At 48.9% G+C, this 15,232-nt stretch overlaps 1 protein-coding gene across 1 annotated transcript; it reads left to right on the top strand.

Moving 5' to 3' along the window:
- Nucleotides 1-5,458: 5,458 nt before the first annotated feature.
- Nucleotides 5,459-13,827, top strand: LOC135811401 (uncharacterized). The gene is made up of 6 exons (XM_065324636.1): nucleotides 5,459-5,684; nucleotides 6,752-6,984; nucleotides 9,487-9,694; nucleotides 10,526-10,688; nucleotides 11,136-11,370; nucleotides 12,311-13,827. The coding sequence occupies exons 2-6, from the start codon at nucleotides 6,822-6,824 to the stop codon at nucleotides 12,700-12,702; spliced, it is 1,161 nt and encodes a 386-aa protein (XP_065180708.1). The 5' UTR covers nucleotides 5,459-5,684; nucleotides 6,752-6,821; the 3' UTR covers nucleotides 12,703-13,827.
- Nucleotides 13,828-15,232: the final 1,405 nt, after the last annotated feature.

The following is a 15,232-nucleotide window of genomic DNA, read 5'->3' on the forward strand; positions in this document are numbered from 1 at the left end:
ATTGGATAGGTGATCATGTTCGCGATAGAACGAATGGTTGAGGCAACAGACGATGGGCGCCCAACTTTTGCATAAATTTGAGGTGGTATTTCACGGGCCAGAACGTGTGTTGATAGCACATGTGGGAGTAAGGATGGTTTCGGCCTGTGAATTGAGTGTGAATTGAGTGTGAATTGAGTGTGAATTGAGTGTGAAAGTATCTCCTCGGTACAATGTACGTGTTGTCGCTCACTATCCGTCATTAGCTTTCAGCAACCCATCCGCACTGTGTTCGGCAAAGCTTCCTCGGGTCATTTTCTGAGGGAACTCCCTTCAATTTAGACTATCAGTATCTTTTTGGCACTCTCTACCGGTGAACACGCCCGCTTGTTGAGCAACTATTACTTATCCCCTCTCCCCTGACCATGACTGACTTGTGAGATCTGCACTCGACACTGAGCCTGAGGATATATGGGCGAAGTGGTGGCCCGCCGATGCGAATGTACATTGTGCATGTATTTGCTTGATGTGTCCCTAAAACACGTCGGGTGATGCGGCCGCGAATCTGGCTAACTAAACTGTACTTTACCTGTGAACACGCCCTGCTAGTGCTACTTCAAAGTACAGTGCTGGCAACTGAAATCCGACCCCTGAACGGTGGGTTCACATTCTAACGGTCTCTGTTTCGTAGTTTTACCACCCCGTATTGGGTCTTTGCGATGTGAGCGCACCGCTCAGGGGGTCGGATTTCAGTTGCCAGCACTGTAGCTGAGCTGCATACCCCTGTCGCTGCAAAGCGCAAGCCTTCAAGGTCAATGTACATCGCATGCCTGCCAGCTTACGTCACCTGTTGTGACCGTTGGGGAGATTTCCCTGGCTTGAGGTTAGGCTGCCAGTAGCTAGGGTGATCGCCTGCCCTCAATCAGCATGGATGTACATGTAGTATCAAGCGTATATCACCATGATGGTTGGTTGGTTGGTATATTTTATTTTACTTCGCCAGAATGAACAGGCATTGCTGCCTTCTTGCCTGGACAAGTGGATTGTCCAAGCTCTCACAAAAAGACGAAGAAAGGAAAGAAATATTACATGAGAGTGTGAAGCATGCAATCTTATAAAATAAAAAATAAAAAATTTCCATGAGAGTGTGACGCATGCATGATGAGAGAGAAGAGATAGATTCGAGATAGAGATAGATAGATGGAGAGAGAGAGATAGATAGAGAGAGAGACTGCTTTATTGCCTGGACAAGTGAACTGTCCAAGCTCTTACAAAATGACCAACAACAACAGCAACGGCAACAACAACAGCAACAGCGACAACAACAACAGACCAACAACAACAGCAGCGGCAACACCACAGCAGCAGCAGCAACAACAACAACAACAAGAGAGAGAGAGTGAGAGAGAGAGAGAGAGAGAGAGAGAGAGAGAGAGAGAGAGAGAGAGAGAGAGAGAGAGAGAGACGGCTTTACTACCTGGACAGGGAATTGTACAAGCTGTCACAAAATGACCAACAGCAACCGCAACAACAACGACAGCAGCAGCAGCAGCAACAACAACAACAACAACAACAACAACAACAACAACAACAACAACAACAACAACAACAACAACAACAACAACAACAACAACAACAACAACAACAACAACAACAACAACAACAACAACAACAACAACAACAATAACAACAGAGAGAGAGATAGATAGATAGAGGGAGAGAGAGAGAGAGAGAGAGAGAGAGAGAGAGAGAGAGAGAGAGAGAGAGAGAGAGAGAGAGAGAGAGAGAGAGAGAGAGAGAGAGAGAGAGAGAGAGAGAGAGAGAGAGAGAGAGAGAGAGAGAGAGAGAGAGAGAGAGAGAGAGAGAGAGAGAGAGAGAGAAAGAGTGTGTGTGTGTCAGAGACACAGAGAGAGAGAGGGGGGGAGGAGAGATATGCGGATTGTTAAAATGGATTTCGACATGAAGTTAGGTACAGAGAATGTTAATATGGGTAAAGGCTGGGCAAGTCGAGAGCCGTGGCTAGAGCTTTAAATGTCTGCCAATCACCTTCCGTACGGACTGCAACTGGGAGAGCATTCCACAGAATGCTGCTAACAAACTGAATTGAACGACGTCCAGCAGGACCAGGGAGGAAAGGAACTCTCAGCAGGCTTGACACTTGACCCCGTGTCGTCCTCAGCTGAGGTGTGGCAGGGTCGTTGATTGGCACGAACAGATTCTTTAACAGGGGACTTGTCTTGTCATTTAAACATTTGAAAACGAAGATGGCAAGCTTCTGGAAGAGAAGCTGTGGCAAGCTTGGCACACCCAGTAGCTCGAGAAGGGGGGCAGTCGGGACCAGAGTCCTTTGCTGCAGGGTCGCTCTGACACCGGATTTTGACAGGCGGTGGAGTTTATCCAGGAGCTGCTTGGAAAGACTGGAGAAGAAACAGTTGGATCCATAGGACAGATGAGCCTGTATCATGCTGACATACCAGACTTGGCGTGCTCTTAGGCTCAGGGACCTGCCGTGTCGCCATAGCTGTCCAATTACTGGCCCGATCTTGCGTGTTACATGGCTGATATGTGGCTGCCAGGAGAGGTCATTGTCGATTACAACACCCAGGTATTTCGCAGATGTTGTTGCTTCCAGGGGTTGTCCTCGACAACGTACATGTTCTTGAACATCAGCACCGCCTCTTGGCTTTACAAACAGAACTTGTGTTTTCTGGGCATTCAGAAGTAGGCCGATGTCATCTAGCCACTTGGCGAGGTTGGTCACTGCAGACGACAGAGACTCGCAGACTTGCTTGGGACACGCGTTGGAGCAATCGAGAGCGATGTCATCAGCGAATTCCTGATCTGCCACATCCGGAGGCATCGTTGACTTGACGTCAGCAGTGTAAATTACGAACAGGAGTGGGCCTAAGACACTGCCCTGCGGAACACCGCGAGAGCAAGGAACAGTCCCTGACAACTGATCCTGCAATTTGATCTGCTGTGTCCGGCCAGACAGGTAACTGCAGAACCAGTTGAGTGCAGTTCCTGAGATGCCTAGCTTAAACAGTTCAGTAACGAGTCGCTCATGCCTGACGCGGTCAAAGGCCTTTGACATGTCGACAAACACGATGCCGGTATACTTGCGCTCTGCCCGTGCCATTTGCCATCGATCAACAGCATACGTTAAGGCATCTTCTGTGGAGTGAAGCTTTCGGTAGGCGAACTGAGTAGGCGGAAGAAGTTGCTTGGAGTCCAAGTACTGCGTGATCTGATTTTTTACAAATGCTTCTGTGATGCGGGAGATAACTGGGAGCAGTGACACAGGGCGGTAGTTCTTTGGCAAAGTTGGGTCTCCACTCTTGAAGAGCGGACTGACGTGGGACAACTTGAAGGACAGGGGGAACTCACCGGAGGACAGGGATATATTAATGATGCGTGTAAGTGTGGGGGCAATGGTTCGATAACACTTTTGCAGGATGATGCTTGGAACTTGGTCACTGCCTGTTGCCTTGAAAGGGTTCACAGATTTCAAACTGCTTGCCACATCCTCGACTGTCACTACACTGAAGTCGGTAAATGCTCACAGCCAGGGCTTACTCTTGGTAGTATCAAGAGTTCAGTCCATACGGACTCTTGGTAGTATCAAGAGTTCCGTCCATACGGACTCTTGGTAGTATTGTAGAGGTAAACAACTGGGAATGCGATGCAAGCACATTAACCATGCCTATGAAGAGAGTGCCAACCACAGACTTACACTAACATTAACACCAACTTGCCCTAACATCCCTGCGGAGTAGCTCCGCACAGCTCATGCAGATCTAAATGACTGTAAGTCTGTACTACAAGTAACTACCAGGTAGATAATGCCCGGCCCTCTCGGCAAACCTGCAAGAAAGCACCACTCTTTCTACCGCCAAAGTCGCAACATCTCAGTTCGTAATAATAGTTTATACATGGTTGTAGCGCCAACATCCTCGTTTAGTTGAGGGTGTTGAAAAGGTATCAGTTATGTGCAAGACAGGTAGTGACCAATCATGTACAGTAATTTCAGTAGCGAGAATTCTCGGACTGCCTAGAGCGCTCAACACCACAGTCCCCAGTCCACATAGGCAGAAGAGGACAGAGACAACCGGCTACGGTTAGGGTCCGGCGGATTCTGCCGGCAGAAAAATTGGCAGAATTCGGTACTTTTTCTGGTAAGTTTCATGCATGTTTGGTATGTGGATAAAACATGGAGCAGAATTCGAATTGCCCGCCATAAGGTTTGTATGGTTCTGCCAATTTCACTGCTTTTCGAGCAGAATCTGCCACCTTTTCGAGCATTATCCGCCAATGCCTAGCGTGAATTCCCGAATTGCCAAGGGTGCTCAACACCACAGAGAGGTAGAGGAGGACAGAGCAGAGACAACCGGCTATATCATTGCTGTAACGCTGCGTTTCATACACCTGCATAATATGAACTACTAGTCTGCACACATGTACATGTACACGATAATTATTATGTACAACATACGTAGATCTACCTACCTAGCTGTACCCGGTCGTCATTATCATGAATCATCACAATCATGTCCTGTTGACTGTTGTTCAGGCGATCTGTCTGCGCGCGAGACATAGATCTACACAGACGATTAGGCCACCCTTTCTTTTTTCGTTGTTTAACGTCCGCGCCCGCGTACCTTTTTGCCTCCGACCGGAAAAAAAAACAAGAAAGTAGTAGTACCAATAATATGCGAAGTTGTAAATACATGATTGTGTAATTTCACAGTGTGCCGATCATGACCTTAAACTTATAATCTTGCCTCCCGGGCATGCCTTTGTCTTGTGTTCTTTTTCTTTTTTTGTTGGCTTTTAAATATCGTACGGTGTGTGTCCTAGTAAAAATCCAGATGTAATGAATTCATGACATGCTAACTCCATGCTATGTACCTGTTTTGTTGGATTCATCAGGCATGTGCTCCAGTGTACCATCAAAGAGTGTTGTTCTATGCCTGCAAGTGCCGTTAGACCCAGAAATATTGTATATATCACATGCTTTACTGGTCAAAATGTTTGATTGGGGTTTCCAGTTTTTGGAATGGGCTTTTGTTTTTTTTTCGCCCTCCCGCGTACCTTTTCGCGAAAAAAAGGACGTTAAACAATGAATTAACAAAGGGTGGCCTTAGTTCCAAAACCTTTGACACTGACAGGTATCATGTCACTGTCAAGACGCGAAGTGGGCACGAAATAAGAATTATGGGTGTTTGTCCCCGCGTTGGCTCGTGCACGCGTGATCATGATGCAGTATTTGATTATCAACTAGGACTGGGTAAACAATTATTTTTGTCACTGCTCAATCCTGTGCTGTATGCCAGCGGAGCATGTGATCAGTTCTGTTCTACCAGTACCAGGGGTAGTCTGCATGAGTGTGTACTCATCCGTTTCCAAGTCCCCTGCCCAGGATTCTCTAGACCCCTAGACCACAAATGTCCCAGGCAAAGGTCACTACAATCATAAAAGACTGCGTTTGTTGCGAATCGCACTCAGTTCGGAGAGACATGATTTAGGTGAACAGAAACACTTCAAGTAGTTCAACGGACTCGGCGGTGATTAGAACCAGTGAGGGTTGCCTGCAAACAACATTTAATGGTAGAGCTTGTTGCCGAGCAAGGGAAGTTAGCGCTCTCGAATTTCTTTTGCGTCGTCTGGACGAGCTGGACTAGAACGCCCCTGGAGTCCTTTGCAGAGTAAGTAGTTTGTTTGCTCGAGGGGTCGGTACTGTCTGATCACAGAGTGATTGTAACGACGCTCAGCTGCGCATGCTGGCTGGTGCTGTTCTCTGCTGGAGCCAGTTCACAAAGTGTGGTTATGCATGTGCTGTCGAGGTTTGGGCCTTGGGCCGGTTGGGGTGGACCATGGTGGACAGACCATGGATGCGATCGAGACAGACTTGGTGGTGGTGATCAATCTGATCATGCCTGATGTCCATTTGTGTCTTTGCGCACCAACAAACTAATGATAGTTTACTCATTCAGCTCCGGCCTGATGTGTTCATGTATTCATGTGTACCTGTACCTGTACAAGCTAGCGAAGCGTGCCATTCACGCCACCCAGTCGAGGGTGAAAGACGGACTCTAGACTCTAGTGTCGATCTTGCAAAGCTTGCGCGCTCGCTTTTGTTGCGAGTGCGAACGCAGCCCGGATGCGAACACATAGTATTAAATCGAATCTCTTCAAAGTGTAGATTATCACTAATCTTCGCAACCCGGACCCGAGGCCGAGGGAAGTCGTCGAGGATGTCACGTATCGTCTTCGTTTTTCGGTCAGATTCATTTCAGCTCCAGTGAAGAAATCCCACCCAATTCGTTCAACCGAAAGGCTCTCTGAGTCTGTGACTGGGGTTTGCAAATCGTTATGCCTTGATGTTGCGCCTAAAGGCAGATGTCCCTGCCGTGGAAACCTCGAAGCTTGCCGTCTAGTTTGGCTGGAGGGGAAAGGGCACGGGAGGAAATGTATCAAAATTGTGATTGATCCTTTCCGCAGTAGCGGAGGGTCTTCGGTGTAGAGATAGCGAGTGAGGAGGAAGCGGTGCTTTCAGGTACATTACGGCTGGTAGGTGCGCAGCGAAGGGCAGAGGTAGAAGACTAAAATAAGTCAGTGCTTGGCTTAGCGCAGCGCATGTCACAAACCCAACAGACGAAGAGCTCCTTTTATAGTGCACGTGGTCGTGGTGCTCATGCGAGGCTTCGTTCTTATTCCGTCGTCATACACTGATTCATCATGCATTTCGTGGTGTGTTTCTTATTATATTCAGAGGTGCAAACCACTCCTGCAGACAGTGATCAAAGCAGTCGACGGGATCGTCCGACTACCCGCCGGACAGGATGAGAACATATTCGTTAGTCCAGCGACTCTGTATACTCGTCACGAGTGTAGCGCTCGCCTGTGAGTGGGGCAGTCATGCAAAGACGATCAGCGGAAACGCCACACTGGGCTCCATCCCGTCGCTGGACGTAGCGAAATGCTCCGGCATTGAACCTTACGATGGTGAGTTCGAGCTGCTAGTCTAGAGGAGAGATTTGAGTCTACAGTACTCGATCTACATGTATTGTGTATGAACTCACAACGGACACGGACACCGTTCATTCACTAAAGTTTGTACGTGACATGTCCCTTCTCCCTGGGTTGCAGTACTGTAGCGGGGTGTAAACAGTAATTAGGTGTCCTCCATTCTACAGCATGATTGAATGAGCGTGATTTGCGATTTGAGGTGACCATAGCGGTAAGCCGGCCTACTCCCAGTCCCACATGTCCCCACTGAACCATAGCGTGCTGTAGCCAGCTGTTGTGCAAGAGAAGTAGATGTCCCTGTGAATGTCGTCCTTGTACCTGTATACTAGTAACCTGGGGTAGTAGGTTGTCAGCTGGCTCATGTTCGTAACTAAAGCATAGGAAAATAGGCAGTGAAACGTGATCATGAACAAACAAATTCTGTTGTTCGAAGTCCTTCAAAGTTCCCAGGACTGCTTGGTGATCCAGCATCCACAGGGAGGGGGGGGGGGGGGGCTGTATCGAGATGACGGTGGCCAGAGTTCAGACCTTGTGTTTGAGTTTCTTTTGTCATTCAATCTGCAATGTATGCATAAGTGTCAAAAGGTGACCCTGCAGTACTGTTTGTTCACAGACGGATGGGTCATGAACAATCTCAATCAGGGCAGGCTTATCTGATTGTAGTAGACCTGAAGAGTTCGCCTTGACGCCGTTGTGGGCTGGCAAGACTGAGAAGGAGCGTGTTGGTTTTGGCTTGATGTATGAGCGAAGGCGATCAGCACTGTTTGCCTGTGTGTGAGCTAGCTACGAGCTGAGCCGATGGCGTGATAAGGCTGATCACGGGTGGGCTGGCACATGTCACAGGCATGATCATCCTGCACACAGACAGTTGTGAGTTCATAGCAGGAGTGCACTGATTTGCAGAACATATACAACCCATTCTGCAGTGCAATAGCATTCCAGTGAGATGGTGGAAAAGCCAGTATCCGTCTATCCCCTTAGAACACACTTCACTAGTAACAATGTAGATGCCTGGGTCCTAGCGTGTCCATAAATACACTCTGCAGAGTATCCGTGTGCACTCTCACACACGTGCGTTCTGGTGTGGCCTTTGGCGGAAGACTCAGTGACATGCCACGTGTTGGGTTCGGGACAGGGCTCCAGTATCAGTCACTATGCTCCGTGAAAGCGGCAGTCCAGGGTGTCCATGCCCTGTGCACGTGTTGTGACTGTACGCTGTGTACGCTGCGAGTAGCTGAGTAGCTGCTCATGCAAACTGTGCCAATGATCATGATATTCGTGCTGTGCACGCATGCTCATGCCTTGGGTTAGCGCCAAGGAATGTGTCGTACCCGTGGAATGTGTCGTACCCGTGGAATGTTGAACAACTGTCAGTGTATGATAGCAACACACAGAACTACAAACTGAAATACAGACCAACAAACAAACAGATACACACACCACACACACACAGTCACACATACACACACACACACACACACACACACACACACACACACGCACACACGCATGCACACACACACATGCACATGTGTAAGTGCAAGTGCCAACACACAATGAACTATGGTGCACAATGTGTGTGTGTGTGTGTGTGTGTGTGTGTGTGTGTGTGTGTGTGTGTGTGTGTGTGTGTGTGTGTGTGTGTGTGTGTGTGTGTGTGTGTGTGCCATGCAAACCGTTGAATGGTGCTATCCCAGCACAAGTTGCTATGACTTCTGCGGTAGCATCACTATCATCGCCTCCGGCATTGGGAGTCAAAAGGTCAAAGGTGGTCGTGTGTGTGTGTGGGGGGGGGGGGGTACGGGGCCACTGAACCCCGTGTACAGTGGATACCCCACCCGCTATGCAGATTTGTTGACCAGCTGGTGCAAATAAGCTAGACAGGGCTCTAGGGATAGGGCAGGGGAAGGTAAACACTGAGGTTAATAGGGATGACTTGGATCAGGCGCGCCGGAACCAATCCGGTTGGTCAGGTTATTACCGGACCAACTTGTTGGCCGCCAGCACATGTTCGCTACTAAGGAGAGCATGTACATGTATACCCATCGCCATATCCTACACAAACTGTATCAAGGGCCACATTACTGCCGGACCCGTCAAATACTGCATCCGGCGGTCCTGGGATGCGCCTGAGCCATTGCACTGTCTCAGAAATCTACCTGCACCTAAGGGTAGGCACCGGCGGATAATGCCGGCAGAAAAATTGGCAGAATTCGGTACTTTTTCTGGTAAGTTTCATGCATGTTTGGTATGTGGATAAAGAAATGGAGCAGAATTCGAGGAATTGCCCGCCATAAGGTTTGTATGGTTCTGCCAATTTCACTGCTTTTCGAGCAGAATCTGCCACCTTTTCGGGCATAATCCGCCGGTGCCTAGCACACGGATATCTTCTTTAAAAAAATAAGTTCCATGTTCTTCCTGTGTGCTCTGTCCGTGCTTTGTGCATGCTCCGTGCGCGCTCTGGTTGTGTTTCTGCAGACATGGGAGTCTTGATAGTGGGCAGCACTGGCATGATGTACGTGTTCAACAGCACACAAATTTTCAGAACCTACACGCTCACAATCGATTCCTGGACAGCAGCTACCAGTCTAACGTTTATGTGCAGAATTCCTCGTCTCCTGTCCCCGGGTCAACACCTGGATGCCTGCATTGCCCCCACTGTTTCGAGTTGCATAATCCCACGGCAGTAAGTGATACGTGTGTGTGTGTGTGTGTGTGTGCGTATACATGGTGTATGTGGTGTGTGTGTGTGTGTGTGTGTGTGTGTGTGTTGCAGTGGTGTGTGCAATCGATATCCAATCGAGAGGCTGTAGATTAAGTTCCCGACAATGATGGTCCCACGCGGCTCCCTTCTTTTGCTCAGTCTTCGTGTGACTTGTCTTTCATTCTCCTGGGTGGTTGCCAACACCCAGCGCATGCCAGAGTATATGGTGTGTGCGCACAGGGAAAAAAGGAGAAAAGACCAAGACGTAGGGATTCGCAGGCCAACAAAAGCCACTTCAAATAGCTGTGCGGTCGGTGTAGACCAGGCCGAATAGTCACCGTTTGACGTTTTGACGCCCATGGCCGGAGGCAATGAAAGCGATGCTACGGTGACAATGATAGCAACTTGTGCTGGAATTGCACCGTTCAACAGCTTGCAAGGCTGAAGAATTTACCCCCACTATTCAGCATGGTCTACACCATGCAGCTATTAAATTTGAAGTGGCTTTTTCTGGCCAGTGTCCCCCCCCCCACCCAGATTAGAACTGACGTTTGGAGTACTCGTATTTGTACACGACAACGGAGTTTGTCATCATTCTCACCACCATGGAAGTGAAGAAGCTTCCAGTGACTTGACTGTACATTCTGGCACAAAGAGTGACCGGATGAGCGAGATGCACATATATGGGAGGTCAGTATATACCGGTACAAGACAACCCTCGGCTGAAGAGAACCTCGTTCCGAGGCAATCCTCAGTATTCATGTCTTCGGATCATACCCAATGTAACTTTGCTTCCTTCCTTTCCATGTGCAGTTTTGGACCAACACTGAACTGCAAATATTCCGAGGTGGCGGTAACTGTGCAGAAGAAGGACCTCGGTCACAGCATCTGCTTTGTTGTTAAAGAGGCTTCAAGTTTCGATGATCCAGTGAAAAAGATTTGTATCAGATTGGTGGACGGCACACCGGTGGTTAAGGTAGGCACCTCAGTATTTGTATGAGTTATTCAGAAAGGAATATGAATGCTGGAAAGCCAGGGCAATGATGCATTCCATGCAGGCCCACAACGGCATCTTAGTATAATGATGGGTTGGTCCTGAAATTTATTTAAAAAAAACATCACCACTCGTAATCTTCTGTTTGCCGTGTTGATGTGTTGCTGGTCTGTGGAATCCGCCAGATTATACCAGGATGGCAGATGTAGCACCTAGTGGCGAGGATGGCAGATGTAGCACCTAGTGGCGAGGGTGAGGCGGTAAATATCACAACCAGTGCCCGACAAGGGGGGGGGGGGGACCTCGTGTACAGCTTTTGAATTGTTGTTCCACAGTTGGCATCGGCGGTCCGTCTTGTCTGGACCCCTTCAGTGAATGTTATTGTGTTGTCTGTCTACCTGTGTCGCTATCATACTCTCAATCACACAGACTACACCATCGCCTACGCCCTCGCCATCTCCAACAGCACCACCGACTACTACTCCGACCATCATCACTACACCACCGCCAACCACTTCCACTCCGAGTATTGCCACCACAGAGCCGACCACCACTCCAAGTATTGCCACCACAAAGCCAGTTATAACAGCAGTGACGGGAGGAGATGGACCTGGTAATGGTGCTTTCGAAGACGGGGATAAGCCTGTATCCACGGAACAGCCTGGTGAGTAATGAATCCACATGACCTTTAACTGGCACATACATCTTTCGAAATACTCAATCTGGGCATCTATACACTTAAAAGTGTATAGATGCCCAGATTGAGTATTTCGCTCCTGCCCTTGCAGTTGTTGAGCACTCTCATGTCACTGGGGTAGTGCCTTTGCAGTTTGCGTTATGCAGAGCTCACTGACTTGTCAGTTTGAGCACTCTGGCAAGGTACGTTCGGGCCTGGTTTAAATCTGGCCTTGGAAAATTTATTTTTCATTGCTATCAGGTTCGGCCTCATTTTCTCTATGCTTCGCTGATGAGTCCCGTGACAAAGAACGAAACAGCATGCTGTCCGCAGACTGCGTATTTTGCTCCTGCTCTTGTAGTAGTTGAGCACTCTCGTGTGGGGTAGTGTCTTTGCTGTTTGCGTTTTGCAGAGCTCACTGACTTGTCAGTCGGTACATGTGTGTGTTAAAAGGTTTCGGGAGGGGGGGGGGGGGGGGGGTGGTGCATGAACTACAAGTTCACAAGAATCTTGTGCCACACATGCAATTACCTGGCACGTTTTTTTCTCCCCTCCCCCCCCCCCCACACACACCCCATTTCACACCCTCTCTTCATCTTGTTGTTTGTGTCTAGTACAGTGTGAAGACAATGCCTCGGGCTGGCCGAGGGCACCAGGTCTCTGCACCTTTTTCGCTCCTTAGATTGAGCGAGGTTGGAACTCATGGGCACTTGTAAAGATTAACAGTGTAATATGAAAATAACTCATTTCTCAAAGGTATTATCTGGACCACATATGCAGTAACCGGTCAGCAGAATGTGAAAATAGAAGAAGGAAGCTTGCTAAAGTTATCAAATATGATGACAACTTGTGAGGCAATGTGGAAGACTTATTTTGTATTGATTTCGTCGTTCTGTTGTGTGGCTTTGCTTTCACTGCACCTGCTCAGAGTCGTCGTCAGGATTTCAGATTCCATTTTACGTCACAGTAGCCATGTTGGCTCTGGCTGTGCTCATCATTTTCGTTCTGGCCATTGGTCTCACTCTGGCTCACATCCAACGGCGGGTTCCGCATCCGCCTGAGATATACCAGCGGCCGGACCAGCAGGAACAACATGACAGTACCAGTAGTGCAACATACGACCTTGAGATGGGACGCGCGCAGCAACCGGAGCAATGCCCTCCAAACCAGCGGCCAGCTGAGAGAGCAAGCAAAGAGACAGTCCTAGGTCGGCCGCTAGCACAATGCCAAAGTGATGATTCTACCGTTGCAGGGACAACACGGACAAACGGGGAACATGACCCGGATGACAGTAAAGTGTCGGGGAAAGCAGACCTATAGCAATCTTAGTAGAACTGCCATGCACTGCTCAGTTCAGCTCAGTAGCATGCAAAGGCATCGGAGACACACGACGATACGGCCGCGCGTTAGGCGTAGATCAAACCAGGCACGCCGTCACAACCCTGCAAGTTTTGCTGCCGTGACGAGTGCAGAGGAGCACACAGCCAATCCGGCAAACTAGAAGTTAGTGTGTGTGTGTTTGCACTCGCACGCGCACGCCGTGTGTGTGTGTGTGCACGTGCAAGCCGTGCATGCACACTGCCAATTGTCTACTTATCCGAAAGTTGCAGCTCGAATCAACCTAACCCCTAACATAGAACCTGAATCCCTGCCTTGACAGTTCGACGTCGGCGCTTGATCGTAAAAGACTTTTTCAATTAGATAGCTCTAGAGTTGAGCAAAGCTTTAGGTATAGGCTGAATCTATTTTATACCATAGCTCCGGCAGGAACTGCCTTGGTAGGACACATTTCACATCCGTAGTATCTACAGAGCTGGTGGTAACAAGAGTACATCATGTACATGTAACAACCAGGTGTTTGGGAAAGCTTTGGTGTGCTGACTTGTCAACACTCTCATTGAGCCATGTCACTCTGACCCGGTCTTCAAGGATTGCCTGTTGCCCCCGGGGTTGTGTACTCTTTGTGGTGCCCATAGCAACCAGTGGTACCCATAGCAACCAGTGGTACCCATAGCAACCAGTGGTGCCCATAGCAACCAGTGGTACCCATAGCAACCAGTGGTGCCCATAGCAACCAGTGGTACCCATACCAACCAGTGGCACCCATACCAACCAGTGGCACCCATATTTCCAGTCGCAGCGTTGTTAGTTGTCTAGCCACCCCTATCTGGTATCGCTGGCAGCAGACCAAGGTACATGCACAGTGTATACACAGAGTATGGTGTACAACTGTGCCACCCGGCCCAGGCAGATGAGTTGAAGTGCTCTCCTTCATTTTTTAGTTCCGTATTAGAATTCCCAGTTTGCAGCTGTATTCTCAATCCTATAATTATTATGCCACACGTACGGCTATTGCTTTTGTTGGTGAAGATGACGATCTCCGTACTCGAACGGCAATTCTATTTTAATTATCATTATTTTTAAATGCTTTCCGGTTGTTCTCTACTTGGTCGATTGTGTGGTCTGTGGCTCTTGTGGCTGCTCGCATGCTGCTCGTGTTTGCTACCTGCGGCTGGGTGCCGCTTGATGTTTGCTGCGTGTTTGCCTGAGTTCGAGGTGTTCGGCAAAGTTTGGCATCCAGGGAGCATTCGTCCGGGCAAAATAATCTACGTTTTGTGTGGCTGACAGTGACTTCGCAAGCCAAATGACTTCGCTTATGAATGTTATGCATCCGTTGATGAACGTGCAACGTATGGCTTCAGTATCCATAATGTAGTTTATCCTAGATTACAAATCCAACACGGGCAGATGTTGTCATATTGCCTCCTACGTGTACCTACGGGGGGGGGGGGGGATTATTGCCTCTTTTTTCTGGGCTGTACAATTTTCCAGGGCTTGGAGAGGGTGCATTGTCAGTCTTGGAGTCCAGTGCACACACCAAGGTATTCATAGCCACTTCAGTTCAGTGCTGTGAAGAACAGCAGCATTAGCGCGCATAGCTGCATGGGCCATCGGCCTGCCACAAGATTACAATCATGTCCAGGGTGGAGCCAAGGGGAACATGGGCCATGGGATAGGTACCCTTGGAGCCGTGCAAGACCAACATGCAATGCTCAGGATACAACATCATTGCCAGGATTGAATGACATAATGGCCACGATACAAAGACACACTGTACACTATCTGAACGTCTGAATGTCATGTATGTACAGTAAAACTTGTGACTAACGATCACCCTGGCATTGGGGCCAGAGAAAGCGGTCTTTAGTGGCAGGTGGTCCTTAGTTAGAGGTTTGCACCGCCAACCATAATAATAATTAATGATGTGAGACGTCCGTGCCTGGCGAAGTGGTCTGTAGACCAGGCTGGTCGCTAGTCACGGTGGTCTTTAGTTACAGCTTTTACTGTCTACATGTAGAGGATGCCGGACAGTGCAGTGCCAGTGAGCAGCACTGAGTGCAGCGCCAGTGAGCAGCACTGAGTGCAGTGCCAGTGAGCAGCACTGAGTGCAGTGCCAGTGAGCAGCACTGAGTGCAGTGCCAGTGAGCAGCACTGAGTGCAGTGCCAGTGAGCAGCACTGAATGCAGTGCCAGTGAGCAGCGCTGAGTACAGTGCCAGTGAGCAGCACTGAGTGCAGTGCCAGTGAGCAGCCCTGAGCTGGAGTGCAGTGCCAGTGAGCAGCACTGAGTGCAGTGCGCGGAAAGCCAGGGTCTGCTTGTCCCTGATAACAGCAGCGACTCACTACCGACCTACACATACAGATAATAATTATTCTGAGTCCTGTCCAAGAATCTAGAGTGATTCTGAATGGAGCTCATTTTCTCTTGCTAGAAGACTAGAATGCTAGATCGTTGCCGTGAGTTGTACCAAGGACCTTTCGCATTTGCTACGAATCGAATGCGAAACGAAA

This window comes from Sycon ciliatum, chromosome 3, assembly GCF_964019385.1.
Source record: "Sycon ciliatum chromosome 3, ocSycCili1.1, whole genome shotgun sequence".
Taxonomy (NCBI): domain Eukaryota; kingdom Metazoa; phylum Porifera; class Calcarea; order Leucosolenida; family Sycettidae; genus Sycon; species Sycon ciliatum.